The 16,669-nt window shown below is 33.5% G+C and overlaps 2 protein-coding genes across 7 annotated transcripts; both read right to left on the bottom strand.

The window, feature by feature from the left end:
* Positions 1 to 634: 634 nt before the first annotated feature.
* Positions 635 to 16,442, bottom strand: LOC126693603 (uncharacterized). 6 transcript variants are annotated; one of them, XM_050389636.1, is made up of 9 exons: positions 16,388 to 16,439; positions 16,234 to 16,343; positions 14,709 to 14,821; positions 14,220 to 14,291; positions 12,438 to 12,473; positions 11,003 to 11,048; positions 10,654 to 10,741; positions 10,109 to 10,166; positions 635 to 926 (listed from the first exon to the last, which is right to left on the bottom strand). In XM_050389636.1, the coding sequence occupies exons 2-9, from the start codon at positions 16,310 to 16,312 to the stop codon at positions 768 to 770; spliced, it is 651 nt and encodes a 216-aa protein (XP_050245593.1). In that variant the 5' UTR covers positions 16,313 to 16,343; positions 16,388 to 16,439; the 3' UTR covers positions 635 to 767. The 6 variants fall into 6 exon arrangements, with proteins under 6 accessions (XP_050245593.1, XP_050245598.1, XP_050245597.1 ...); XM_050389637.1 differs by lacking the exon at positions 635 to 926 and adding an exon at positions 9,461 to 9,657 and having other exon boundaries at positions 16,388 to 16,435; XM_050389641.1 differs by lacking the exons at positions 10,109 to 10,166; positions 10,654 to 10,741; positions 11,003 to 11,048 and adding exons at positions 2,694 to 2,781; positions 3,066 to 3,111 and having other exon boundaries at positions 16,388 to 16,442.
* Positions 4,632 to 6,756, bottom strand: LOC126693602 (pentatricopeptide repeat-containing protein At1g80150, mitochondrial). Its single transcript, XM_050389635.1, has 2 exons — positions 6,529 to 6,756; positions 4,632 to 6,320 (listed from the first exon to the last, which is right to left on the bottom strand). Exon 2 carries the CDS (start codon positions 6,072 to 6,074, stop codon positions 4,875 to 4,877), a length of 1,200 nt encoding a protein of 399 aa, XP_050245592.1. The 5' UTR covers positions 6,075 to 6,320; positions 6,529 to 6,756; the 3' UTR covers positions 4,632 to 4,874.
* Positions 16,443 to 16,669: the final 227 nt, after the last annotated feature.

Below are 16,669 nucleotides of genomic sequence, written 5' to 3'. Positions count from 1 at the left end.
ATTTATTTATTTATTTATTTAAATTAAAATTTCAGGGAGTCCAGCATAGTTCCATCCTTGTAAATTTACATAATTATACACTTGTGAGTCATTTTTAGGCAAAAATGTGTAAATTTTACACATTTTTTTATTATTCAAACATTTGAGTGCTCATGTCTTGTGGCTTCTAAAGAAGGAGAGCCATCCAAGCTGAATCACGCTAAGACCAAATGGAGCTCATCCAGTTGCTCTGCAAATGCGACCTTGTTGAAACTTCTCAAGCATAGTGTTGAGATCTTAGAATATTACAATTGATCTCTCTCTCTTCACAAAGGCACAAACACTTGGCAAAGAACTGGTCAAACACTAGATTATATGATGACATGATATTGCAATCTGCTCTGAAGATTTCCACGTTAATATCATCGGTTATTTCCCATCAACAACACTTCTGTTATCAACAATTGAATAGTTGATGTAAAGGTTTTCATTTCATCCAAATAGTGAAGCTTCAATGAGTCTAAGAAAGAGTTTTGAACAGAATCATACCGATAATGGGTTGTCCATTTCCCCTCGTATATGACAAAGAACAATGGAAACAAGACCAATATTTTACACGTTTTTTCACTAAACTGTCACAAATTGCATCCATGCCTGGCCCCCAAGAAAATGTTATTAAATTAGACAGGAAAAAAAATACAATAAACAAGTGCTACATCTTTGGTAGAGAGTTATATAAAGATAACAAAATTTTTATCAATTATTCTGATTTCATTTATCATTAAAATTTAACTTGTCCAATGTACAAGGGGTGGGAGAAATGGCACATGAGATATGGCAGCTGCAAAACCGTACATATTGGAGATCAACCACAGCATGAATTCACTTTGTTCTTCAATCTTTTCTGAAGTTATAACGAGCAACCCCAATGCACCAATAAGAATATACTGCAAGAGAGGAATGGCACATGTTACTTTCTGTATAAATTTAATAGCTTTGCATTTTTGGGATTCTTAAGTTCAACCAATTATTACATGTTATTTGAAAAAAATTCAATACTTCAAACAGATTTTGAATTTTGGGATTCCAAACTTGAACTCGTAGATACCACAATAAGCATTTATAAACAAACTTCAATCAGATGCTGACCAAAGAGAGGACAATTTGTATACATGTAACAAAATCTAAGTGCTAATATTATTAAGAATTTGATGTTAAAAGTAGTAATAAAATGGTTACTTCAGGAATTATCAAATAAAATTTTAAAGAAAACAATTTTTTTTTTTCAAGTTCTTTCGGTCAAACACAAACCTTGTTAACTGGTTATTCAGTCATATGAAAATTGTCACCCAGCCAACATAAGATAGGAATCTGCCAGTGACAGAAATGTAAGCAATATGAATGGTTATTTTTCAAATTCAAGAAGTGACCCTTTGTGCATGCTATGTTTATCAGAAAAATAAGAACATGGACGAAGAAAACTGGTGGTGACCTCTTGTGCTTGTCATACTCTAAATTTGGTTTCAAGTCTTTTCAGGATCTTGTACACCATCTTCACAAATCCTACTCATCATTAACCAATAAGGTACCATACTAAGCCAGCATTGCAAAATAGTTGGTGATGATAGGAATATCACCAGAAGGTTTACAATATGGTCCATTGGGTTCCCAACCAATACCATACAAAACTCCGTAAGTGTTGTTCATAGCATTTAACTAAGGCCAAATTGCAAAAAGACCCCTTACGGTTTGGGTCAATTTCAAACAGACCCCCTCTACTTTCAATTTTGTGCAGGTTTTTTTTTCTTTTTTCAATTTTGTGTTATTGACCCATGAACTATGAAAATGACAAAATTGACCCCTTCATCTCATTCAATCATGCGCACTGCACGTGACACTTCGTTATAAATTTTTTTTAGTAGAACTTAATTAAAAAACACAATTTTAATATCATTCTAAAACAAAAATGTAATGAAATACTCATGAGAATTATAATTTAATAAAACTTCTCTTGAAAATAAATTTTAAAATAAAATATAAAAAAAGGAGCTTGGTTAATAAGAAAATGAAATAAAATTAAAGGAATATAATTTTGAATCAAATTACAAACTTTTCTGCTAAGATCTACCATTGAATCATGATAAAAATGTTGATTACAAAAGCAAAAACTGCCACCTCAATCCCCCTCCTCCCCCCCCTTCTCTCTCTCTCTCTCTCTCTCTCTCTCTCTGATCTGCTTGAAATTGACCCAAAACTAAGGGGGTCTTTTAGCACTTTGGCCTTCAATAAATTCCTTTCAATTGCACTGATATGATCAATTATGGTTAATCAAACAATGATATCTCATATATTTACCATCGGATTTGGTATCAAATCTATTTTCTGTTATCTATTTCAAAGGAAGGGATCATGCCTTAACTAATATAGATAACGATATAAAGCAAAGCAAAACAAACAAACAATCAATTAATCTAAGTGATGACTCCAGAACCATGGGATATGAAACTGCACTTGAAATTTACCACTCATGTGCATGTGTGCTTGCACATGTCTCTGCGTAAATCATGCCAAAAACAATGCTTATGCATACGGTGTTGACAATGAAGCTGCACAAAATGATGACTCCTCCATGCCAACATGGCGCACGTAAAACCAAAAAATTTACAAATAAAATTATAAAATCAAAGAGGAAGGCTATTTGCTAGAGTTTTTACCCTATGGCTCTGCCCATTATGTGGTGCCGCAGAAGCAAGAGCTGACCAAGAGCATACAGAAGTATGTCATCCACATAATTATTATCTCCTGGCATAGAAAACAAAATATAGAAAGGGAGAATATTAGGTTAACAAGATGACCCACCCAAAAAATAAATACTGCATTAATATCATCAACTAACATTTAAACTGCAGCAGATGTAGTAAGGGGAAAGCAAGAACATGAACTATGATGCTAACACCAGCCCAATGTATAATGATACCAAACCACCTCCAGAAAAAACTTTCATTTAGGAAACTGGGGAGTGGGGATTACATAAGTAACTCAATTAATTCCAAACTAAATGTTTAATTTTCCAAAAAAGTTGGTACCTTTACTGAGGGCATCAACCTCTCTAGAATCTTGTCGTTCATGGACCTGCAAACACATTAAACTATTAAAACTCACTAAACAACACAGTAATGAAAGCTAACACTTTCTAATGAAAAAGCCATAGGTTCAGTGATAAGTGAAGTATGCAAAACGTAAACACTTTAAAGTATGCTGTCAGTTCTTCATACTGTTTTTTCTGGCTTTTGGCATTGAATGATAAAATGCCTCAATTTAACTCTCAAAAACCAAAATGCAGTCCCAATTACTCCCTTCATGTGACACAACTTATTTCACAAGGCAAGAAAGTTCTGGCAAAGGCAACTTTCTGCTTGCTTTATCTCAAGGCATCTATTTCTATAACCATTCTTGTGTATAAACATTTTATATATATATATATATATATATAGGTAATAGAAGTTTTATTGAAAAGAAAAGTACAATGTGTTTACGATAATAAAATTATTGTGTATGAACTTACTGTATTAATCTAGAACATCTTTCATGACCATCATATGCAAAAATACTATCACAGAGTAGGTGCCCTCTGTTTGATGCATAGAGTTACAGTAAGTGTATCTTTCCATTTAATAATGCTTTCAGTAATCTTAATGACATCTACAGAAAACAGGTATTAGTCACGATAAATTTAAAGATGACAGCCACACAGCAGCATAAAGATTAAAGAGAAGACTAGCTCTTCAGGCCATTCTTCTAAGTGCCAGCCCTGCATAAGGACAGGATCGGTACTAACCATGTATTCACAAACCAAAGATTAGAATCCATGAAGTAGACAAAGTCATATGTATATATATAATCAGAACAAAGTCAACCAGAATTAAGGCTATATTTTCACTTGAACCAAGGGCTAGAGATGGTAACAAGGTTTTTTTGATTAATCTACAGTTGGATTACATTGCATCTTTATATTCTACATGTTTATAAAATATCAAGATGATAAGAGATCAATAACTATCCAATCAATAAAATATTTAAATTTCAAGTTCAATGAATTTTAATTACAGACAACATGAATTACTTATCAAAAAATGAAATAAAATAAAATAAATCAGATTGACACAGAATTTGGCATGTATTAAGAACAAAAAGAATGTGTAATTGACCAGTGGCATTTTCAAAAAATTAACCCAATAAAATTTATTAAGTGATGTAGCATTAACCAAGAGTTAGATCAAATGTATGGAAGGCTTAGCTTTCCTTAAATTGAAAAAAAATAGTTTCAACCAAAAGAATGGAATTCTGGTTTCAAACAAGATAAATTGTAACATTTATGAATTTATGGCTTTTTGAAATAGAAATTAAGAGTAGTTCACTATGGTCAATGTAGGCAGACATGAACTCAAGTAAACTTGCTGCTTATAATACAAAGAATGGCATTGCATTTGCAGAAAAGGGAAAAGTGAAAAGAAGAGACTAAAATTGAAAAAGGAATGGCATTGCACAATCAACTATAAGAACTGAGTGGAAACATTCAATGTATGCCCATGACACATATACACATGCACGAGAGAGAGAAAGAGAGTCATTGCACAAAGAACTTACAAGAATTTTGGGTGAACACCATCCATTTAGAACTCTCAATTCATCACGATCTTTATTCAAGTGTTACAACGAATTAACTGAAGTAAAGTGGATCTGCCTTTGGTATGAAGTAAAGCCATGAAAAAGCCGTATCCAATTAGTTTCCCAAATTTACAAATGAATTGAGTAAAAAGAATACCAGCTTCTGCTGAGTTGTGTCATGTTACATTAATCAAACAATTACTGGTTCACCAGTTCATCATTTTATACTAACTCCTGGACAATATGGACCTCAAAGCACCCAATTGGCTTGAAGAAAAAGGAGGTACTCTACTCTGAGCCAATGTCAGGATCAGCTTGGCCTTACCAAACTGCCCATTCTTCTTAAGGCCTTCAAGCAACGTATGAATGGTATCCACATTTGGAAACCAATTTTTTCTCATGCAATCTTTACACATTGTATATGCTAAATCAAAATCCCTTCCCTTACAGAGATAATGAATCATGGTCTGGTAAATCTTAACATTGGGTTTGTGCCCCTTGGCATGAAAAGCAGAATAGACCCTTTTGGCCATTTCAAGATACCCAGCCTGGCAGAACCCTTTGATTACCAGATTATAGGTAACCTCATCAGGTGCAATCCCAAGCTTCTGCATCATATCCATCAAACTATTAGCTTGCCATGCTCGTCTCCTATTAACCAAATATTGAATCCTAACATTAAAAGTTGCCAGATTCGGTATACACCCCTTTAGCATCATTAGATTCCACAACCCATTGCCAATCTCACACCTGTTTTCCTTATAAAATGCTGAAATAAGTGTTGTGTATGTAACCACATCTGGCTTTATTCCTAACTTTTCCATCTCTACCATGATTAAATATGCTTTATTCAAAACACCCATTTCACAGAAAGCCTTAATAACAATATTAACTGAAAATACGTCCAGTTCAACACCAAACATCACAGGTACATCATTAAGAAATTCCTCAACTGCATGTAAATCACGTGTCTGTGTCAAAACCCTAAGTGCAGCATTGAAAGATTTAACAGTCCTTCGACACCCATACAGATGCATATTAGAAAAAGTATCAAGAGCATGTTTAGTCATCCCAGCCTTACCATACAACATTATAATCCTCAAAATAAACCCTTCACGCCGACCCTGGGGAAGAGTCTTCTGATGCTCAAGCAAATGCTCGATGTAATCAAAGCGCCCTGCACCAGCTAGCCTAGACACCGTGTCTTCAAATGCAAAACGGTTTTCAATGACAAGCCGATTGTGTGCATTCGCCTTAAATAAATGGAACAACTTCTCAGGGTCCCGCTCGTTCTTAAGTTTCACAAGAGCAGGTTCTTCTAATGGCTTTGGATTCCGAATGTAATTGGATACAGCTGCAGGGCTTTCAGTTGATGAAACGGCAGCAACAGCATGATAGAATCTGCGAACATATCGCAGAGAGAGCATGTTCTAGAAATCTCCTCAGATTGAAAGATACACATCCATCAAAATCTAGAATTCATTCAATATTCTCAGGAAATATCCAATACCCTCAAAACAAATTGGAAATCCCAAAAATATTTAACACTCAAAATCAAGATTCTAATGCAATATCCAATACCAACATTAGAACTTGCAGCCTCCAGAAACACTAACACCCAAAAAAATAAATCAAATTCTCTGATTTTGCTCAAAACGAAACACACCCAGATGCTGAAATCAACATTCAAGACACTAACTTGAGAAAATACTCAATACCCATGTAAGAAATTGAAGAACCCAGAAGCATAAACACTCAAATACGAAAGAATATGAAGCCAAAATAGGATTTTGCTCAAATTGAAACACACCCAGATGGTGAAATCAACATTCTAAGCAAAGCCTAGTTGGTAGAGAGAGCAAGGTGTGATCGAATCCTCACCTGGAATGGGGCGGCCGCCTCTTTAGCTGGATGGAGGAGTAAGAGAGATAGAGAGATAGAGAGGGCGGCTTGTGGGTTTAGTTGCCCGTGAAATTATTTATTGGTGCATTCGTTTTTTCAGTAGGAGCTGTGAACCGAGAAGGTGGAGCTCATGCTCCGAGTAATGGGGTTTTGGGGGGTTTAGGTTTTTGGGTTTTGGTATTCACTATTCTGGGAAAATAAAATTAAAAATAATAATAATTTAAAAAAAAATAAAAAAAACGATGTGTTAAAATGTTGTTGAAAGTCTTGAACTTGATTGGTGGATGAAGGGTTTTGGGTTCACTCCAGGGCTTTTGTGCATCGAGGCATCATGGACCCAAATACAACAAGTTCCGCTACAAAATCTACCAGTTTTGTTATAACTTGCTAACGTTATGAGTTGTAACTTCTTTTTTTTTTTCTTTTTTTCTTTTTTGAGAATCTTATGAGTTGTAACTTACTATGTGAAAATATCATAAAAATGCTAGTATCACAACAAAACCCACAATTTTTGCCACAACTTGCTTACTTGGTAAATTGTGAGTAATGCAATAAAAGTTGTAAGTTCACAACTCCATAACTCACAGCTTGCCACATGGACAAATTGTGGGAAAATTTGTGGATTTTGTTATGGTAATAGCAAGTGCAATGCACATGACTCATTTGGCTGGTTCCATTAAGTGAGTAATGACACTACATATGACAAATACAAATGTCATCTTTTTATTGATGGTTGGAGTCAAACTCTGTCATATTTTAAATTGATTTTGTGTAGGTCATATATCATGCCAGGGAAGAGTCCTGTATCCTTTAGGATGGCCTCAAGATGTGGGTTACAAGTTTTGAATTCAAAATCTCATAAATTTCATGAGGTGGAGGAAACTACAAAGTTATCCCCTTAAAATAAATGATTTGTTCTTATGTCTAAAGGAAATGCAAAGTAACTAGTCATATTTTTGTGACAACAATACACCTTGAAAAGGAAAAAGCTTCACCAAAATAAAATAATTTTGATCTTTTAATTACTTTGTAGAGTTATTTAATTTGTTCAAATTTTTCATTAAAAAAAAAAAACATAAATCAAGTTATTTAGCTGGAACTTGAGTCTGAATAGAAAATGGGAACAAGAAACCATTGGTGTCAAATTGAACGTTTTGTGATAACAATTTAAACCCAACAATGTGTTAGGCTGCTAACATTAGAATAAGTAGCCACCCAATTAGTTCATCAAAAAAAAGTAGCCACCCAATTAATCTTACCTCAATCAGTCGACTTCACACTATTTTCAAAAATGGGTTAGTAACATAGGTTAATGTGACATTCTAAAAAGGAGGGTTTTTTCTTTCTTTTGTTTCCCCCGCGGGGGGGGGGGGGGGGGGGGGGGGGGGGGTGGGGGTGGTGGAAATGGATAGAATTGTACATAGAATTGTTGTACACTACTGTTCGACTAACCACCCCCACCAACAAATTGGACTAACCGGTAAAAGAGAGCCCATTTATCGTTAGGGAGATGCACATCAATAAATCATCAAATGCTAACATCCTTAACATTGAAAATAGGGCTCTACCACCGTACACCTTAGCATGATGTGACTACTTGTGAGGTAGAAGTGTTTGTGAGGTATTTTTTGGAAGTGTGGCTTAAGTTTTTAAGAGGGAAATTCAAACACATACACTTAGATTAAGACTGAAGTAGAATTCTATCTCAATTTTTTTTTTTTTTTTTTTTAAAGGTTCTAAACAAGCCAAGCTTTGTCGATTATTAAATGTTCAAGCTCAGCTCAATAACAAATATAAAGTGTTCAAGCTTAACTTGAGCTATAACCAACCTTACAAACTATGTTTGAGCTTAAGCTTGTCAGATAGTCCAAAAGCTTGAACTCGACTTAATCCAAGCTTATGAAATAAATCAAGTCGAGCTCAAGTTCAAGCTCAAGCTTAATGTCAAGCTTTTGTACTCAATACAATACAAGAACATATTATGCCCATATTTAACATATTTTCAAGCTCATTTGATTTACACATGTAGTCCCAAATCTGAATTAATTGACGGCTTAATAAGATATTAGTTTATTTTTTAAGTCCATATCAATCTTATTACCTGGCTCATAAACCAACCTAAGCTCAGCTTGTTTTTCATTGAGCACTATTGTTAAAAAATTTTTTTTTTTTTTTTTTTTTTGCATAAGATCAACTTGTTTATCAAACAAATCTTATTTATAGCCCTATTTGAAAACACCACTCCCCCCTAGTCCAAAAGTCATCCTCCCTCCTTATCAAAAAAAAAAAAAAGTCAATCTTCCCTCTCCGAGTGTGCTAATCTCACATGGTGTTTTTTTGCTAATCTCACGTGACTTTTTTTTTAAATGGAAATCTGAAATCTCACATGGTTATTGGACCTACATATGAGTGACAATGCATTTATCAGATGTATAAGATAATAAATGCATCCAAAATTCACCCTTTAGTCTCTCATGTAGAGACCAGAAAATCTCTAACTTCACAAGTACTTGCAAAGAACTTATCAAATGCTACAGATTTTAAGATGACATGATATTGCAATCTGTCCTGAAGGTTTCTACATCAACACTCAAAACCCGTGCAATCTGCAAAGGTTCTCTTTCTATCAAAATCTGCAAAGGTTCAGTCCATATATACAGTTACGCTTAAATGATTCAATGAGATAACGCTTGGTATGGATAGCCAATTAAGGTTTTCCATTCTCCCTGTTGTGTATGTATGACAGAGCAGTGGTAACAAGCTCAATATTTCACACATGATATTTTCCTTAATTGTCACAAAACGCATCCTTGCCTGGCCCCCAAGAAAAGGGTTATCAAATTTGACAAAAAGCATTAATCAACTGAACGAGTGCAACATTAGTTAAAAGATCTAGATAAAGGTGACAAAATTTTAACCAACTATTCTGATTTAATTTATCATTAAAATTTAACTTATCCAATGTACAAAGGATGGGAGAAATGAGACATCTAAGAGATGGCGGTTGCTAACATGTTTATATCGGAGATCAAACACAACTTGAATTCGCTTCATTCTTCAATCTTTTGATGTTATAACCAGCAACCCCAATGCACCAATAAGAATATACTGCAAGAGAGAAATGACCGATGTTACTTTCTGTGTAAATTTAATAACTTTGCAGTTTTTGGAATTCTAAAGTTAAATTGATTATTACATCTCATGAAAAAAATTCTAGTACTTCAAACAGAGTTCCAATTTAAGATTCTAAAGTGGAACTCATAGATGCCACAAAGACATTTATGAACAAACTTCGATCAGATGCTGACCAAAGAGAGGAAAAAATTTCAACATGTAATGAAATCTAAGCAATAATATTATTAAGAATCAGAAATAGACTAGCAAAAAAACATTTAATTTCAGAAATTACCAAACAAAATTCTAGAGAACAATTTTTTTTCTTTGTTCTTCTCAATAACTTCTTTTTTTATATATATAACAAAAAATTTATTAGAAAAGGAAAAGAGAATGACACATAATAAGATGTGCACAAGAAGTTCTTTTGGTCAGAGACACAAACCTTGATAATTGGCTTTTCAGTCATGATAATTGTTACCCAGCCAACATAAGGTAGGAACCTGCCAGCAACAGAAATTTAAGCAACATGAAGATTTATTTTCAAATTCAAGAAATAAAGGTGCAGTTACCCTTGGATATGCTATTTTTAAAAGAAGAATATGAAAATCAATGAAGGAAACTGGTGGCAATCTATTGTGCTTGTCAAACACAAAACTTGGTTAAAAGAATTTTCAAGATCATCTACACCATCTTCACAAAACCACTCATCACTAACTTGTAAGGCACCCTACTTGTCCAGCATTGCAAAATAGTTGGTGATTTGTCAGAAGGTTCAGAACATACAGGGCATTGGACATGCATGTGTGTGGGTGTCTTTATGTATGTAAATTGCTAATAAAATGCGTCCATGCAAAACACGTTGTCCTCACCAAGGCTGCACCAAATGATGACTCCTCCATGCTAACATGGTGCAATTAACCCAAAAAATAATAATAATGAAAATAAATGAATAATATCAAGTAAGAAGACTATTGCTAGAATTTTTACCCAACAGCTCTGCCCATTATGTGGTGCCGTTGCAGCCAGAGCTGACCATGAGCATACAGAAGTCTGTCATCCCCATAATTATTATCTCCTGAGATAGACAGCAACATATGGAAAGGGAGAATGTCAGGATAACAGCAGATGACCCACCGATTTTTTTTTTTAAATACAGTATTAATATCATTAAGTAACATATTAAAACTGCAGCAGGTATAGTAAGGAGAAAGCAAGAAGATGAATTATGATGCTAAGACCCGCCCATGTATAATGATAACCACCTCCAAAAATAACAATCATGGATTACATCTAAATAAATTCCAATCAAAAAGTTCAATTTTCCAAAAGCCAGAACCTTTTGTGAGTACATCAACCTCTCCAGTATCTTGCCGTTCATGGACCTGCAAAAAGAATTAACTATTAAGACTCACTAAACAACACAGTATTAATGTTTACTAATGAAAACGCATAAGCTCTGACATATACGCAAAAGGTAAACACTTCAAAGTATTCTGTCAGTTCTTCAAACAATTCTTTCTGGCTTTTGGCATCAAAAGTTAAAAATGCCACAACTCAACTCTCAGAAATCAAAATGCTGTCACATGTTCACCTGTCATGTGACAACTTATTTCACAAGCCAAGAAATTTCTGGCAAATGAAGCTCTTTGCTTGCTCTATCTTAAGGCATCTTTTTTTTTATAACCATTATAGATTATGAACTTTTTGTATTAATCTAGAACTTCTCTCATAACCATTGTATGCAAACATACTATCACATAATAGGCGCCATCTGTTTGATGCATTAGAGTTACAACAATTATATCTTTCAATTTTAACAATGTGGTCAATAATCTTAATGACATCTACAGAAAACAGGTATCAGTTACAATACATCTACAGATGCCAACCATACAGCAGCATAAAGAGATGACTAGCTCTTCAGACCATACAGCATTCTCATCATAGCCTGCCCTGTATAAGGACATATTCGGTACCCACTGTTTGGCAACATAGTATTTGTTCAAAGCACTGCAACTTTACTCTACTCAACTAAGCCTTAGTCCTATCTAAATAAGTCAGCTTTCTTCCCAGCAACTCAACCCCAATTAATTTGGAAAAGAATCCATGTAGCCAACAAAGTCATTTTGAATTAAGGCTTAATTGAGTTGAGTTGAGCATCTGCCATGCAAGCAAAGGGGGTTAGGGTGGGGAGAGTCTTCAGATAATTGAGAGAACTTCCCAGGTTACTCAAAATTAACATGACCAAAAAGTTAATCTATTATCACTTGAACCAAGGGCAAGAGATGGTAACAAGGCAGACATTACAGGGCACCTGACCTATGGGCAAACGAACTGAAAATTCTGGGGTTTGATCTAATGCCTAAAATGGTAATAAAAACATTTGAAATTTACCTTCATTGGTCAAGTAAAAATATCCTTAATAAAACTTAGCACAACATACCATGTCCTCCTTAAGCATCAACATCTATGGGGTCAGGTGTAGACATATCAATACAAGCATCCAATTGAGCGCCTCTATTGCCCAGTGTCTAATCTAATCTTATACTCTTAAAAGTGAATAGGATGAATTATGCTGCATGTTAGAACCCAACTTTATGTGAGTCCAGTCATTTACTCGAATGGGGGAAAACTCAGATAAAAACATAAGAGCTTTAGCAGCATAATCATAGTGCATTACTGCATATTGATATAGCTTCCACCAAGGTAACAAAAGCACCAGTGTTCTATGGAAATCAACGTGTAGTATAAGGTCAGGATGATGTGTTTACCTTAATGACACGATGGACAATAGGAATCTCGCGACCCTGAACAAATACATACATGAAAAAGAAAAATATTAGCATTGGGGAAAAAAAAAAAAAGAGGGTGGGAGGCTGAGAAGTTGAAGAACAAGAGAGCAGCAGATCTCAAGAGAGAGAACAAAAACTCAAAAATAAGTTAAACAAGCATACATGCATGACAACACAATGCAAAATAGTACAAAATATAAATAGCATTAGTTATCTGAACCTCAACACGTTACATAAAACAAAATGTTTGTAAAAAATTGAGTTAATATTATGAAAATTCATAGTCACTAGTCAAGTTTTCTTGTCCAGTTCCTTTTCACAAAATGTTTGTAAAAAATTGTGTTAATATTATGAAAATTCATAGTCACTAGTCAAGTTTTCTTGTCCAGTTCCTTTTCATGTAAATTATATTCGTTATTTAACATCTGCTTATCCTAATGCGATCGCTCACTATTTTTTTTTTTTAGAAGTTCAAACTACACCTGGTCAAACTTTTTTCAATGTCACATCACTTAATAACTTTATACTAGATGTAATTTTTGATGAATTATCTATTGGATTACATTGTATCTTAAATCCTACACACTTATGAAATACCAAGATGATCAAAGAAAAAAAATTATCTCATCTATAAAATATTTAAATTTCTAGTTTCCTGAATTTTAAAATTACACACAAAATAAGAACCATGGATCAAATAGTCAATTAAATCCAACTGACACAATTTGGTGTGCATTAAGAACAAAGAGAACCTATAACCCAATGGTGAAAGACACGAGTTGCCATGTGTTAAGAACAAAGAGAACCTATAACCCAATGGTAGGATTTTCAAAATATCAATCCAAAGAGAATTATTAAGTGGTGTAAATTACATCATATATAACTTGATCATGACCCCATATAAAAAAGGTTTACCTTTCTCAAAACTAAAAAAATATAGTTACAGCCAACAGATCCTTTTTTTTTTCCCCAATTAACAAGTAACTGATAAAATTACTATGGTGGTGGTAGGATCAATTTCAAAGTACATAAAAATCCATCTATCTACATATTTACAAATTATATGATCCCTTGAATAATTTCTATGGCTCATTAGTTGAAAGGATACGTGGATTAGAAAATGAAAGGTGCAAGTCCTGTTGACATTAAGTATTACTAGGTTGGAATGGAAAACTGATCAAAGAAATCCTCCCCCATCTTCTGATCAAACAAAATAAATAAAAATAAAAACTCTTCCAGTTTTTTTTTTTTTTTTGTGGGGGGGGGGGGGGGGGGGGGCTTTTGTGAATTAATTCAACAATTAATTAAACCTCTTCTTTATTTTTTTTCACAAAATTTTCATAAGATACATCAATTGCTTCTTTCTAACTATTGTCCATCTCAAGCCAAATGCTTTTCTTTTTTTTCTTTTTTTGTATTCTCCATTTTCCAAAGTAGCCTAAACAAAATACAAAAAATAAAAATAAAAATTTATTTTGATACAAACTTTATTTTTTAGGCGACTTTGTGTTCATTGCTGTGTACATGTAGTCTATTCTTTTAATAAAATACTTTTACTTATAAAATAAAATTTTAAAAAAGCACTGTCAAATTGATATATACAAAAACAATGAGTTTAAGGACAGATACAAAAAGTATTCTAAAGACATTTTAAAAACCTAGTGAGTTTACTAGAAGAATCTTATCAGAAATGATATATACAACACCAATATCGTAATGAACACAAGCAGAATAAAAAATAACACTTTAGAAGAAACTTACATCGACGTTAAAGACAACAATTTCCCCAGCACGAATAGGATCTTTGCTCATGTGCAAGAACAAGATGTCCCCCTGCATTATGATATGAAAAGTTATCATTTGTTAAGCAGCATGAGAACAAGATTGACATGGTGCAATCAAACATGTGCAGCAGAAATATTTAAAATAAAATTCCTTGGAGGCACAATTGCACTTTCTCCTCAATTGCAATTTCTCCATAGAAAAAACATCCTGAGAAGACACTTTGCAGAAAAAAGAACCAGTCATTGCTCCCTAAAGACAGAAACAAGGATAAAAGAGATATATCTTCTCTTCTTTTCTTATGAATATGAAAGGGTGTGCAGTTTTCCTCTATGCTAACCGAGGTAGTTTCATAAATGAAATAATAGTTTCAAACTTGATATTCCAAGTCACACTGAAAACAACTCCATGAAGAACCAATTTTGATTAAAAAACATGTTGAAGAATTCACAAATTAGGTTGACTTACCCTCTTGAAACCTGGTTCCATGCTACCAGAAAGCACGACGACAACAGGAGACTCACTGCCAGTAATGCACATCAATGCCTTCCATATTATTAGTGCAGACGTAACAATCATCCCTGGGATAAAATCAAAACATTTAAGTGAACAAATATTGTGCAAAAAGGTTAGTAAACCACAGCATGATAACGGTAATGTACAAACAGATTTCTACTTCAAAGTGAAACATCTGTACCAAAATATTCAAATTTGTTTTCATTTCAACAAAACAGTTTTTTGCACTATTGTTATAGCAGAGGCAAGATAGCAAAATAGTCAAAATTTCAAAAGAGAACCCCCTCCATTTCAAATGCAACCACCCTTTCAGTATCAAAAACTTACAATCTCAGAGGTTCTGAAAATTAGCAAACTATCTTATAATGAGATGATAAAAATGAATAACCTTGCAGCCATATCTGCTCATACAGAGTGTGAGTTTGGATTAGCTTTTTTGCGTCAGCAAGTTTGCTTCTTAAAGCCTCACTTTTTCAATGTACAATCGTACTTTTGCCAATTTTCAGCAAAAAGCTCATCCAAAAATAACACATTAACCATGAAAAAAAAAGACTTCAGACCATAATTTATGCTTTTTGCAAATCATTTATAAAAACAAAAAAATTATGTTATGCTTTATTGCAAATCAACCACTTTTTGGAGGGTTTATAAGATTCCAAACTCCATAAAATCTGAAACATTCTGACTAACAATAATGCTCAATTTTTAATATGTTGGATTGTGCTGCTTCTTCTTATGAACACAATTTCGAAAAATATAAAGTTGAGTAATTACCATATGTTGACCTATAATTGTAAAAATGTTAAAAATCAAGAACCAGGAGTAAATAGTAGCCAAAAAGAAGGGGAAGGGGAGATTCGAACTAGTAACTTCCATGGCCCCTAACCCATTGTGCTATGCTACCCTTGAGGTTTACAACATACAATTAAAAGTTATTACTAAGACAATCCAAAGTTAAACTTATATCACAAATTTATTTATAAAAAAATAATAATAATAATAATACAAGATTCCTATCTTTTTTATAAAAAAAATAAATAAATAAATAAATAAAATCACCCTTTTTATGTATTTATTCGTATTGTCTTAGCATTCAAAAATAAAAAGCAAACTGATAACTTTATTTTGTGGGCATGAATTATATCACCCAACCCACCATATAAACAATGATTATGAATGTGAAATTTGATTTTGCTTCTGTTTACTGGAAAATAAAACTTGGAAATCCCAATTCAAATGAGCCAAACAGAATCACATCAGCCTCAACAAACAATTGGGTTTTGTTCTCTTAAGCCTCAAAAGAAAACCCAACAAAAAAGAAAAAAAAATGGATAAAGCTTCAATTTTTAATGCATACCCACAATTTATTATCACCCAAAGACAGCAAAAAATACAAACAATTCCAATTCCAAACACGAATCAATGAAATGAAACAAACAAACAAACAAACAAAAAGATTGAAAAATTGGAAGCGAACCAAGACTGACGGCCTGTGTGAGGACCTGTCGGATCTGAAGGGATTTGATGGAATCCATTGTCTCACCGATCCAACCCATTCTCACAGTCTCTCTTTCTCTCTCTCTCTCTCTCTCTCTCTCTCTCTCTCTCTCTCTCTCTCTCTCTCTCTCTCTGATCTCAGTTACAAAAATCAAAGCAAACCCACGATTTATTTTATTGCTTATGTTTGGGTGTGCTTATAATGCCGGAGAGCTACTGTTTCTGTAAAGGGCCGTTTATTTTTTTTTTTTTTCTTTTTTATATCTTCTATTTTTCAAGTTTTTATTTTTTTAATTTTAATTTTAGAATTTTTTGGAGGACTAAAATATATTTTATTTCTTTTAAATTTAGTGATAGTGTCATTTTGATCAATCAAAAAGTTTCAAAACTTGTAACTCATCCCCTCAACTTTCAAA

The sequence above is a fragment of the Quercus robur genome, chromosome 7 (genome assembly GCF_932294415.1).
Source record: "Quercus robur chromosome 7, dhQueRobu3.1, whole genome shotgun sequence".
Lineage (NCBI taxonomy): Eukaryota > Viridiplantae > Streptophyta > Magnoliopsida > Fagales > Fagaceae > Quercus > Quercus robur.
The sequence above is the reverse complement of the archived record's forward strand: the minus strand, read 5'-3'. Positions and strand labels throughout refer to the sequence as shown.

Excerpts from the sequence above, each read along its gene's own strand:
- LOC126693603 (XM_050389636.1), bottom strand. The coding sequence starts at position 16,312 with ATGGGTTGGATCGGTGAGACAATGGATTCCATCAAATCCCTTCAGATC. Across the intron at positions 14,292-14,708 it reads TGGAACCAGGTTTCAAGAGG|GGGGACATCTTGTTCTTGCA; the intron begins GTAAGTCAACCT and ends ATCATAATGCAG. Across the intron at positions 10,167-10,653 it reads ATAATGGGCAGAGCTGTTGG|GTTCCTACCTTATGTTGGCT; the intron begins GTAAAAATTCTA and ends TGTTGCTGGCAG.
- LOC126693602 (XM_050389635.1), bottom strand. The coding sequence starts at position 6,074 with ATGCTCTCTCTGCGATATGTTCGCAGATTCTATCATGCTGTTGCTGCC.